This window comes from Ctenocephalides felis, unplaced genomic scaffold (genome assembly GCF_003426905.1).
Source record: "Ctenocephalides felis isolate EL2017-DRISC unplaced genomic scaffold, ASM342690v1 CF-g0.4_SCAFFOLD_01170, whole genome shotgun sequence".
NCBI classification, from domain to species: Eukaryota; Metazoa; Arthropoda; class Insecta; order Siphonaptera; family Pulicidae; genus Ctenocephalides; species Ctenocephalides felis.
In genome coordinates this window covers 61,833,704-61,847,239 of record NW_020537324.1, presented here as the reverse complement: position 1 = coordinate 61,847,239, position 13,536 = coordinate 61,833,704, and the positions used below count along the sequence as shown (strand labels likewise).

Here is a 13,536-nt window from a genome sequence, read left to right as displayed (position 1 = left end):
TTTTGAACACAATAAGCCCGCTGAGAGTGAAGAACAAGCGGATACTACTCTGATATTAATAAGACCGATACTGTTGTACGCCGCTCCAGCATGACGACGGAGACTACAGACAGTACAAAACAAACCTTTACGAATAGTACTCAACAAATCATTATCTACAAATTTATACATGAACAAATTGACGTACTGACTATTTGAACAAATTAAAAAACTCACTAAAAACTTTTACCTAAAATAATCATCAAATAACAACATCCTGGCCCTTGGCAAATATACTCGCAAGCACGCCATGCCAAACTATATACTGATCCACCCATAGATGTGATTAGAACTTTTCATTTCGCTGATAAAAAAGTGATGTGATTTTTTTTTTAATAATGGACAAAACTATTTTTTTATTGCATAAAAACAAGACACTGTATTATACATATTTTTTTACATATGAATGTACTGATTTAAAATTTGTGATGATGAAGTATAATACTTATACTGTAGACGTACCATGTTTGTAACCCATGTTGTATACATATTGAACTACAATTTTTATTGTCTTATCTTAATTTCATATGCGTAGTTTTAAGTGTGAGTGAATAGATTCAATCAAATAGCTCATGGGATACTCTGTAATCGGATTGCTGGTAAAAATAAATGAAACTATAATTGGCAGTCAATAAGCAAGTCGGATTTTAGACAAAAATGCAGTAAATTTTAGGCATTGACCAAATCGTCGAGCAAGAAGAACGATAGGAAGAATCCTTTTAGGATTTTTTGAGCACAAGTAATCCAAAAACTGTAAATTCTCGATTATGCAAAAGATAAAGTTAAGTCAACCAAGATTTCATCATATAGTTGACATCTGTTTTCTTCGCAACTGCGTTCAAAGAGATTATTCCGCATGGAACTAGGTCGGCGGGAACAGGGCGCCGTTATTCGGCATTTACAAAAACCACCGATCCGCAACAACGCAACCACTTATTATAACAATAACAACAACAGCCCAGCTCACTTTTTATTTATTAGATATTTGATAGACCGCAAATCGAGCTATCTGGAGCACCTAACAAGGGTCACTGTCGCGGAATACAATTGAAATGGAGAACCGTTACGTTTTATTGATAAATTGCTATTTTGTAGAGGAAAACAATCATGCATATTTGCAGCATGTTGGTATATTAAAGTAAAATTTATTCTTTACTTTGTAGCTGATTAAGTTTTTTTTTATTCTTGTCTCTAAAAACAATCAGAACTTCTGTCCTAGGAGCTGTTGTGTTTGTACACCTTCTTTTACGCAAATTTTAGATGGCAATTCAACGGTTAACCTATGTATATTTAGTGTATTTTTATTATTAGAATGTATCTAATAGTGCTTGATATAATAACAAATTCATTAAGCAATAAAAGTTTTGAGCAAAAATTAAAATATGATTAATTTCAGTGTCAAATATCATGGCAAATTCAAAACAATCTACCGATTAGACATACTTAAAAAGTTAGTTGAGGTTACTAAAACAAAGTCATGCAATTCTGAAGATTATCTGTGAGATCTACGAAAATATATTTTTGAAAAATTTGCTTCTTTTAAATATTCAATTTAGCTTAGATAGCAAATGGCTTGTCCTTACGATTGATGACTAAATGATTCATGCAACATATAATGATAAATTAACTAAACTAAATTAATGACAGCATTATGGTACAAGTACTCATGTATTCTTTTTTACCACTTTGACCAATAATAAACTAATAAGTTATTGGCAATAAACAAGCGTTCTGCTTTATACAAAGAATGACTTAAAATTCTTGATTATTAAAAATTCTTGTTGAAATCAATTCGTTAACGAATAAACTCCAAAGAAATCAAATTGCTGGAATGTTGGACTTCAAATTAAGAAAAAAATATATAAATGCAATATCATTCATTCTTATTTTTACCGATGATTCCAATCATCTTCTTTATTACTTATTTCATAAAAATTTATATAAATATAGCTGCAATAAACGGGTATAATTAATTTTATACCCGTAATTTGTATACAATACAATTTTTTATATTGTATTCGCAAACAACGATTAAATTTTTAAAAACATTTATGTGAATCGGATGTTTTTAATGCATGATGAATTATAGTGTTCTTCGAAATAATTAATCTCGATTTGTAATTGTTTTATTATATGGTTTTTGTTTTATGATACTCTTAGTTTCATTGTTGTTTAAATAAAAATGGAAGAAATTTTTACGTTGGTATATTATTAATGAAGTGATGATATTGCCAATGACGTATTGAAAAATGAAAAAAAGAATGCTGTGACGCATAAACTGTTTTTTAACAGATAACTTATTTATGCATTTATTTATTTTAATTCATTAACATCATAAAATAGTATTTTTATGTTTGTATATTATAATTTAATAATCGACAAAAGTTTGATGTCTGATAATGTGAAGCATCGCAAAAATTATGGATAAGTAGTATCAGGTAGTTGAAAATTAAAAGCTAATGAAAACTATTAGAAGATTTTTTAAAAAAAAAATATCACTTTAAGTCAACATTCTTAACTTTTTCTTATAATATATATTTTAAATCTTTCGATTTATATAAAGAAGCATTTGTTTAAAAAAATGTACGAAAAACCAATAGACTCTACATCCACTGAGTCTACTTTAGAACACTACAATAGAAATAAGTACAATCCGAAAGATTATTAGACTATAAGTATCTAAGTCTAATATGGGTTAATCGTGGATAAAACAACCACAGGTTCCGGATTTGATAAACTCGCCTTCCCCCCCCCTCCGTTAAGCTTGATATCAAGCAGTAGTGAAATAATAAAAATAATTTACCACGCAGAAAACGATCAACCTTCAGGTTGCCTTTTAACAAACTCTAACAAGAAGTTAGGTCTCTTATTACAATAATTTTTAGAAAATATATAGTTCTCATAACTTTTCGAAAATAAATATTTATAACAAAAACAATACGGATTAATGAAAAGCCTTTTAATCTTTTTAAAATTTCTATCAAAAATTAGAGCGTAATGAACTATGAGATTTTTTTATTTATCATGATTAATTAGTTTATCATGTTAACACTCGTATCATTTTCAATCTTCATCATTATGTATTAATACATTTTATAATTTATTTTTTTATTCAATTTTTATTCAATTATAAAGGTATTTAAATTTTATGAACCAATTCCGTTGTAAAATAGACCAATCTTATGGCAACGCTATGTTACGCAGCTTTTTTCATATAAAATGGTACTAAAAACAGTCAAAATGTATTTTCTGTACAGTCAGACGTTTTAGATGTGAAACCTAATCTAGAAAACGTACAAACGTCAAAAAAGAATCTTATCATAAGTGCATCTTTGTGATGTGTCATAATATCATACGCGAGAAGTTAAATTTTATGTGCAAAACGCATAACAGCACATACATAGCATTTTGACAGTTTTTAGTATCATTTTATATGGAAAAAAGCTGTGTAACATAACATAAGGTTACCACAAGATTGATCTATTTTAGGACAGAAAATTGGCCTATTATTATTAGAAATTACATGTATTTTTTATATAGTCCTCATGGAGCACGAGTCTCCGGAGTCGTTGAAGAAACACCTGGGAGATTGGAATACGAGGTCGCCTTATATAAAGAGGCGCCTGCAGCGCGAATCACAAACACGTCAGTATTGGGATCAGCAGGAGCAGGAGGAGAACTACCTGTTGACCAGGCTGTGCCAATTGGTAAGCAGAAAGACATTAAATATATAATTTATCAAACTACTATATAAAGATATCATGTCATTTTCACTATTAATATTGATGGATAGAGATCGTCCTAGATCAGTGATTTCCAAAGCGGTCCACATAGACCACTCCTAGAACCAGGGGTTAACGTCAGCGAAAGACGTTTTGGTTACTTTACTTACTTACTAAAATTTTTTGGTTACATTTTTTAATTTATTATCAGTTTCAAAATTCCACTATTAAATGTATAAAAATAAGATGCATCACTACTTTGAATATTTATTAATACATTTTAGTAAAATTGAAAATTTATTAAAAAAAATCTATATCGGGTAAATAGAGTCCATGGCAAAGCCCAAGGAGTCTACGACTCAAAAAAGTTTGGAAACCTATGTTCTATATAATTAAGTTCTATCTGATTCATATTATGCGTTGTTACCATTATATTATGTTAGTATCCATGAATCATTTAATTAAAGTATAATAAAGGTGCGCCGTAAATTAAACGCAATTCAGCTATTTTCTTATTATATAAAACCTAATCAAAATTGTAAACATAATACGTCATCCTGTTAATTACTTACACACATAGTATCAACAAAGCACACCCATTAGCAAAGTATATTTAAATTATTTAATTATACACAGCTGTTGATAAATTGTAAATACAATTGTGCGTATTTCTTAGTTTCTCGATACGATTGTTTTAATTTTTCAGATATTTCATAGTTGAGACATTAGCAAGAGATTTCTAGGAACGAGGATAATTTTATCCTTGTTAATATCTCAAATAATAATAACATACTTGTGGAATTCGAAGTCTGATTAAAACTGTCTTTTTGCATGATTTCATATTTTATATCCGAACTGAAGCATCAATAATATTTTAATAATTTTTTTTGCCATGATATATTATGCAACTTAGCCTTTGGGCCCTTCTATTTTCTAGACCATGTTTACCATTTTATATTTTAGATAAATACTGTTTTTAGAGAAGACTTTAATACATAAGATAAGATAAATTTCGTTCAATTAAAGTATCTACTTAGTTCCACCCATTGTAAATCTCTATATTATTGCATTATACAATTTAGTTATATTTCAATTCTAATTATATTTCTATAGGCACCATCAATAAACGTATAAGTTTACATTTACATTATTATTATATTATACTTTCGAGATTTATCTTAATCATGGCTGATTAGCAAAAATATGGAAACTGATTTGCTAAAATTTGGTGTTCTAAAAAATGTATAGGTTTGTTGAGATATTTAGAATTATTCTGGCAAAAATTTATTAAGGCCCTCGAATTCCAAGATTCTAATGTGAAGATCTTTTTTGATCTTCCTAATTAAAAAAATGAAGAATATAATTGCTTTATTTTACTGCCTAATAATTAATTCAGACGATCATTACTAATTGTAAATGCAATGGTAAAAAACATCAACTATGACATCAACAAAAGCATGAGTGTAATACGTGAGTAAACACTTCTAACTAAAAATCATTTATTTTTTATCGTTTTACTAATTCAAATATTTGCTAAATATAATTTTATAGAAAATACACAATACCTGTATATAATTTTCTTTTCAAATTTTCAGCCATCATAGACGTCTTTACTTTCTTAGAATGCATTTAATATCACGAACTTATACTATTAATTAGATCTGCATTAGGTTCACTAAATTTATTAAGAATTTTCATTCATTGATCATCACACAAACACATAACTTAACTTTATATTTTATTATTTTATTTATATTATATTTCTAAACTTGTTTACCAACAGTATAAAAGAATTTGAGTATTTTACGATATATCAATCATCTCGTATATCAATTTGCAATTTAAACTACAACGATAAATTAAAAAACTGATTTAAAATTATATATGACGAAACAGTAATTCGATGATAAAATTTATGGAGAAAAAAGTTGTTACATATTAGTGATATGAAATAATATTATCGAAACAAATATTACCGAACAGAAAATATGAACACTTTCCATTACGTATTAGATTTTATTGGAGAATACTTCAACATTTATTTTTAATGAATATTAATTGAATAATGCATAGTGTATAGTACTATGAATTCCTTTAGGTAAATACTATTAGTACTGAATACGAGTTCTATTAGTTACTATTAGTATTAGTACTAAGACTATTAGTACTATTAGTACTGACCTAAGACAGATCCGTGAGCTAAGTTAAACTCCAACTCGATTCAGGAAAAGTTAGTGTAAAAGATTTTCTATTGCTATTTTCGCTATTTCACATCGCAGTGGGCTATTTTCTATCGGAAACATATTTTTGATCTATATTTTCAAATGAAAATGAACATCGCTGCTGCACGATGTCAGATGTCCAAGGCAGGGTTCGAACTCCACACGAGTCCGTAATAACCGTTACGCCATGGATCACCCATTTTTTATGTTTATACCTAACTAAATTAAATAGATTAAATGAATGTGCATTAAGCTTCTTTTAGGTGTACGTATTTGGTACTAATAATTTGAATATTATTAGCGAAACAAAAAATATGTTGAAGGTTTGCTTTTGTAATTGTTTTTGAGAATACTATAGAAATTGTGGGAGATAGATGAAATGGTATGTGAAAATATGCGTAAAATTTAAAAATCAGCATATAAGATACTGAGAAATTAGTTTTTGAATGTAAAACTGTTTCAAAAATAATTATGTGTACTTATACTATAAGTACTAGGCTAAGGCACATAATATAGAAGGAAATAATCTTGTTTTGTCTTGAACATTACTCAAAGTTATAACAGGACATAAAAATTTTAGTTATACATATATATAAATAACGAACAACCTATAGTTAGAAATATATATTTATTTCCAGAATTACTTAACGTTATTCCATATTACGTATGTAGGACATAAAAATTTTCGTTCCAGATGCAAAAATAAACTGAGATTTTTTAGAATTAACTATTTCATTGAGAAAGCCAATAAATAAGTTTAATATCCATAAATATAAAAACGAGCAGAAAAGTTACTTTCCTAAACATGATAATATGGTTACTAATCACTGCAAACATATTCTCAATCATAAAATGTTTGTAAAATATACTTATTACTGCAAATATAATTTTAAAAAATCTGTTTTTTAACTTAAGTTTTTAAGTACGTGGTCTTCTTTCAAGACAACTCTGTGGTTTCATATAGCTATATTGATATATTTTGTATCTATTTTTTTCATAGTGGTAATATATATTTTTAATTTTAAACTCCTTGAATGGCAAATTTCTAAAGTTTGTTTTTACCTCAATGGAGAGAACGTTAATTATAAATTTACACCTAACATAAATTAATTATCGCAATGTGGGTCATAACCTTTGTCACTATTGATGTCACATAATTTTTTCAAACAAATAGATCAAGGTTAATTTACGCATGTTCAGTAAACAATTTTAGCAAAAAGTTGTTCGGAATGAACTTTTAGTCATCGTAATATAACTCAGAAATAGTTAGAGAAGTAATATGAAACTTATTTTATATTTTTCGGAACAAAAGGTTGTTTTAAATAAATTTTCAATAATTGTAAAATAACTTATATTACAAAGAGAACCTCAGGTTTACCCTTTCTGGGATTTGATGAAACTTTGCATGGTGATAGAGATAGTCAAACCGAATAATAAAATTTTATAGGCTAATGAGAAGTAGTTTGATTCTAAAAATTAATTAAAGTTCGAAGTTATATTATATATAATTTAAATAATTAGCTAAGTACTATAAAATCCATCGTTTCATTCATTAAATAAGTATTGATGTTTTATTGGATTTCAGTAATTATTTGGTAAAATTCTAGAATATGCAATTGCTATTATTCTGGTTCAAGATCAATTTCATCAGATCAAATAGTATTCTTCCCACTCCCAATTTTTCAACAAAAGTTGATGTATCCATCTTATTTTATATTTGATAGTTGATGTTTTCCACTTTATTTTTATTTTATAGGCACAAAACTTCAACTCAGAGCTCGAATTAATCCGGATTCAGCATGGAAATACGTGAAAATAATAGAAGTTACAGTATCGCCTGATCCAGACGACCCTCGAACTCCTGGTTCAGTAGCTTTGGTTCGCGATGGTTGCAGAGATAGAGATTTTGCTTCCATAATTCCACACCAGCCAGCAAGGTAAAATATTATATTCATCTTTCAATCAATCATAGTAGGATTTAAGTAGTTACTTCATTTTGACTGATTGGAAATAACGTAACTCAATTATAATTAATTTACTGATCACGATTAGTTCATTCAATTGTATCATGTGAACTATATCTCTTCGGCAGCGATCGCTATGCAATTAACACACTAATTTTCACTTAATCACTCAATTAACTTTTAAACCTAGATATCGTGAGAAGCACAACGAAGTCTTTCTGGACTTCGAGGCGTTCTTATTGTCCAGCATGCGAGAAAGGAGCACGCTCTGGATTCATTCGCAGATCAAGGCCTGCATGGATGCAGCCGATTGCCAACCAGACTTCTGTTTAGACCTATTCGAACCATCAGGTGAGTCTTGTAATAATAACTTATTTAGTTTACTACTAATCAGTGATTGGAAACCTGGGTAAGAGGTTTTTTGAACAATGCTTAAAATTTAATATTTATTACCAGACTAATTTTATACCAGACTTTTGCTTAGAATTATTCGAATCCTGGGGTGATTGTAACACTGACGTAATCATTAGAATAGTAAAATCATTAATAACTAGATGACCCGACGGACGTTGTACTGTACTTATGTTTAGAATTCAAAAGCTCCAATTTTTTGTAATAACCTATACTGAAATTTACCAATTAGTTAAAAATTATTATGTTTTTTTACACTACAGTCTATACTGAAATGTATATACATCTACCCATATGGATCTTACATGTACAACTGCATTAAATAAAATTATGAGTATTTGCTTTTTTTGAAAAACATTATAAAACATTTTCTTATAATTAGTTCTTTTATCGATATCCGACGTTATTTTAAAAAAAAATTAAATTACACCACTGAGAGGGATGTCATCCCCCCGGGAAATGGCAAAGGAGTCCAAATTATTTTCACTTTTGAACTTGAAAGTAAGGTAAACCTAATTTAAAAATTTTATACAAATTGGAGCACAGTAAAAAAATTCAGACCCAAAACGCTCCATTGACTTGAGTAAATATTCCGTCCGATGCAAAATATGAAAATACTAACGTTTGTATGTGAAAAAGATAAGGGCTCTTTTTAGGGTTTTCCCGGCAATTATTCTCGTCGTAAGAACCATCCTTGACTTCAACGAACATTTTAAAATAATAATTGGCCAAATTGGTCCAGGCGTTGTTGAGTTATGCGCTTACACATTTTGCTATTCATTTTTATATATTAAGAAGGTAATAAAGCAAATGCAATAAATCAGTGATTGGTACCCTATGTTGAAGAAGGTTTTTTTAACAATGCTCCAGATTTAAATTTTTTTACCAGACTAATTTTTATATCAGACTTTTATTTAGACTTATACGAATCGTCAGGTATGTCTGTCACTGGAATTGATTATAATACAAATCAATAGAATGAATAATAAATTTATTATTAATAATAGAGCAAATAAAATAAATCAGTGATTGTTACCCTATGTAAGAAGTTTTTTTAACAATGCTCAATATTCAAATTATTATACCAGACTTTTGTTTCGAGCCAGGTGAGTCTGTCATTGAAATTGATTGCAATACTGATCACTAGAATGAATAATCAATTTATTATGAATAATAGAGCGAATCTGCTAACTGAAACTTGTGAAGGTTTTTTGAACAATATTTAAAATTTAATTTTTATAATCGAGTATAAAAAACCACTAGATATAAGAATTCATCAGGATTCTCTGCGATAATGTGGACAAATAGTTTTAAAATTTTCTGCAAATTCTAAAAAAACATTTTAGACGATTGTCTTGCAAAATTGAATAGAGTAATATTCCTATTGACAAATGTTCGAAAGTCTAATTTGCTGCAAATTCAGCAGATTGTAGAGATCCATGAGCTTGGAGATGATTTATGGAGGTGAAGTCCTTATCGAGTTTAATCTAATGTCTTAAATTTTTGAAATCGGTTCAGCCGTTTCGGAAAAACGTCGACAAAAGGTCTAATTTTCCAAAGTTGGTGCCATACGAATCAGAAAGACTTGAAATGCCGAGAACATAAAATTATCAAATCGGATGTTCTTCTTTGGGAAGTTTTTAATATTTGAAATTATTAAAATAAAATTGAAAATATAAGATCAAAATAAACTGGCCAGATTTATAGAATCACTACTAATTTAATTTAAATCGAATAGTTGAATTATGAAGTTATGAAACTTAAAGACATTTGAATTTTGTCAATGAATAATTATGAACTTTTTTTGGAGTAATTTATTGTATCTGGCTGGTGTGTAATACCTCCCCAATATCTTATTGTTAGCAAAAAATAATGAGCTAATTTTAATAGAGTTTTGATTAAATGATATTAGTTTTATTCAATAATTGCTGTAGAAACTAATTCTAAACCAAGTGTTAGTGTTAACTTCGTTCGTCTCTATTAACACACCTGATTACACGTTTATTGTCTCTAATAACACTCTCTACAAAATTCATCTCTATATGTCACTATTTGTCTTTCGGAATATATAATCTACTCACACATATACATTATTATTGTGTTATTCTACCCATATGTCATATTATTTACGTCAATAGTAGTTATTCTTTTAAATTATAAGTTTGCAATGAATCTCAAACAATTCATCATTGATATTTTCTAATAGTGCACAATATTAACTCATTTCGCTTTAGAATAAGTGCTGTATTACGTGTTAATTAGTAGAAAAATGTAACAAAATGCCGGAAGGCTATCTATATTTATAATTTAGATATATGTTATAAAAGTTTGTTTAAGAATTTGAAAATAGACTAATAGTAATCTCTCAACTACAGATTTAGTTGATTTCCTACTGCGTCTCTGATCTAACCGAACAATTCAATTAAACAACAATATGATCGCGATGACTTTGCAAATCGTTTTATGTATTTGAAGTTCAATAGTGTTATTCAGAAACACATAATATAATGCCAGCAAAACCAATCGAATCGAGCGAATAACAGTTGTATCTATGCTAATAAATTGATTAATATCAAAATCATATCCCGCTACTTTCATCCATTCAACGGCTCCAAGCTTTGTGATAGAATCAGATCTCGGGTACCGCATTTTAATATAAGTATAATACAAATCCATTTTAATAATAATAATAATATACATACATATATATTTAATATAATATATATATATACATATATAATATAACAAACGACATACAGCTGCGGTCAAGTGATCAATTGCAATAGATTTTTTTTTTTTGTTACAATTTATTTTTGTTAATTGCAATAGATGATAAATAATATCTAATAATTATAATCAAAAATTTAAAGTACATAATTTAATGCTTAATCTAATAATAATATTTAAATTTACAGACTCACACTATTTTTTACAAATTTTTAAATTTACAAATTCACACTATTTTTTAATTCAGAACTGTACAACGTAAGCCACGGATGGTAGACTCTACCAGTCGTAGAGTTAAATTAAATAAAAAATATAATTTGGTGATTAAAAGATGAAGAAAAAAATTGCTTGCTGTTGAAATTAAATAAAAATTTGCACAATACGCGTGATTGTTTTGATGGTTTCCAATTGAAATGTTAGGAACTTATTTTTAACTTCCCGTAGGGTAATTAACTTCCCGTAGGGTAAGTTATAGTAATCGCAAAAAAATCGAAAATGAAATTTTTTATATATCTTTACGTTTCAAAGGTTTCTGAACATTTTGGCATACCTTAGAAAAAATGGATGTATGTGTGTGTGTGTGTGTGTGTGTGTGTTTGTTTGTGTGTGTGTGTTGTGTGTGTGTATGTGTGTGGTATGTATGTATGTGTGTGTATGTATGTGCGGATACAAATTTTCGTCGACGATTTCGGGAACACGGATCAACCGATTTGAATAATTCAAAAAACATTCGATTCGTATTGATAAGGAGACGTGCTGATTAGTTTTTGGCGAAGGCAGGTCTAGCCGTTCCGAAGATACGGGGCAAAAAGTGCCGACAACGGTAACTCAGTTTTTAAGAGAACGGAGCGTCCGATTGAATAATTCAAAAAACGTTTCACTTGTATTGACAAGATGAAGAATCGATAAAATTTTCATGAAGGTAGGTCTAGCGGTTTCGGAGATATGGAGGAAAAAGTAAAAAATGAGCCATTTGGCGGTCAAAAATGATCATTAGACATATGCACATCAAATTATCAGATATTTTATAGAGATTTTAACAATAAGTATACTTTTGTTAACATTCCTATGGGTTCCGTACCAATGCTTATGCGTTAGACAGCGACGCGGCACTTACGCGCTTTATATTTTGTCCCTATGCAGTTAAAACAGTACGATTGCTTTGAAAAAAGTTCAGATCTTCCACAATATTTAAAATAAAAAAAAATTTTTTTTTCAAAAAAAAAAAACAAAAAAAAAATTAAAAAAAAATTTTTTTTAAAAAAAATTTTTTTTCAAAAAAAAGTAATTTTTTGGCCAATTTATAGTTTCTCAAAAATCTTATTTTTTTCAAAGTATTTTTTTTTCAAAAATGTTAATCGTGTTTTAAAAAATAATAATTTTTGGTACGGGAAGTTCCAGCAATTTGCCTTAAGGCACGATGCCTTAATTGCCTTAAGACAGAATTCCACTTACAGCTAGTTTTTTACTTTTTTGCACAATTTCACAGTGAACACAATGCCGGTTTGTCACATAAAATTAACTGAGCAGAAAACAATGAGTAGCTGTCAAACAAATGAGTAGCAGTCAAACAAAAAATATTAGTTTGTAGTACATGCTAAGTATCAGAGATGACGCTGTATGTGAAAAAAGAAAAAGTGTTTTCGCTTTTCTGTTGAAACCTTTCTTCAATTTTCTTTGCTATAAACCTCACGGAGTCCGAGACCTTTCCAACGAATGCAAAATCGTCGAAATCGGTTCGTGCGTTCTGGAGTTATATCGTCAGGAAGGAAAACCCGACTTATTTTTATATAATAGAATATAAAAAAGCAAGGAATTTCTCCAATGATCAAATGACTACAAACACTACTATATTTAAAAATAGTTTTGTGTCTTAAATTAAAAAATATATATTGTTTACATTATATACTATAATTATGAAAAGAAATACTTGTTGTCAGTAAAAAGACAGATCGTTCTTTAAACTTTTACCCCAAAATTATGCTTTCTTTGAGCGATTTGAGATCTTTGCACACGAGCCAGTGGATTAATCGATCCTAAATGAAACAGTTTAGCAATGTGATATGTATTCTTAGTTAGTGAACAGTAATTTTATTTTGAAGCTAATGACAATCATTTTCTTAATGTGCAAATTTGAAACAAATTAAGTTCAATAATTAATTAATTAATTAAGTTCAAGAATTATTTCTAAAATAGAGAACAAAAAACTGATATTTTGTTTAATTCACTGACAATGAGTTGATAGAAGCTCAAAATTGTGTCATATGCCCTAAGGTCAGTGTTAATTTCATGATATAACCGATAATATGTTCATTTCATTAACTTAATATTATATTGCATAGTTTTATATCATAATTTAAAACTGTATTGATATATTTAGCGTGTAGTAATAATTAAAATAACAATTAATATTGAATTAAAATGGTATATTATTGCAAAAGTAAACTATTA

At 28.5% G+C, this 13,536-nt stretch overlaps 1 protein-coding gene across 1 annotated transcript in view; it reads left to right on the top strand.

The window, feature by feature from the left end:
- The window catches only part of LOC113367501, a gene marked incomplete at its 5' end in the record, with an annotated part of 49,170 nt that overhangs the window by 21,956 nt on the left and 13,678 nt on the right, over positions 1-13,536 (top strand). The window contains 3 exons of the mRNA XM_026609103.1: positions 3,580-3,746; positions 7,740-7,920; positions 8,138-8,298. Coding sequence (XP_026464888.1) covers positions 3,580-3,746; positions 7,740-7,920; positions 8,138-8,298 — 509 coding nt within the window. The remainder of the gene's footprint in view (positions 1-3,579; positions 3,747-7,739; positions 7,921-8,137; positions 8,299-13,536) is intronic.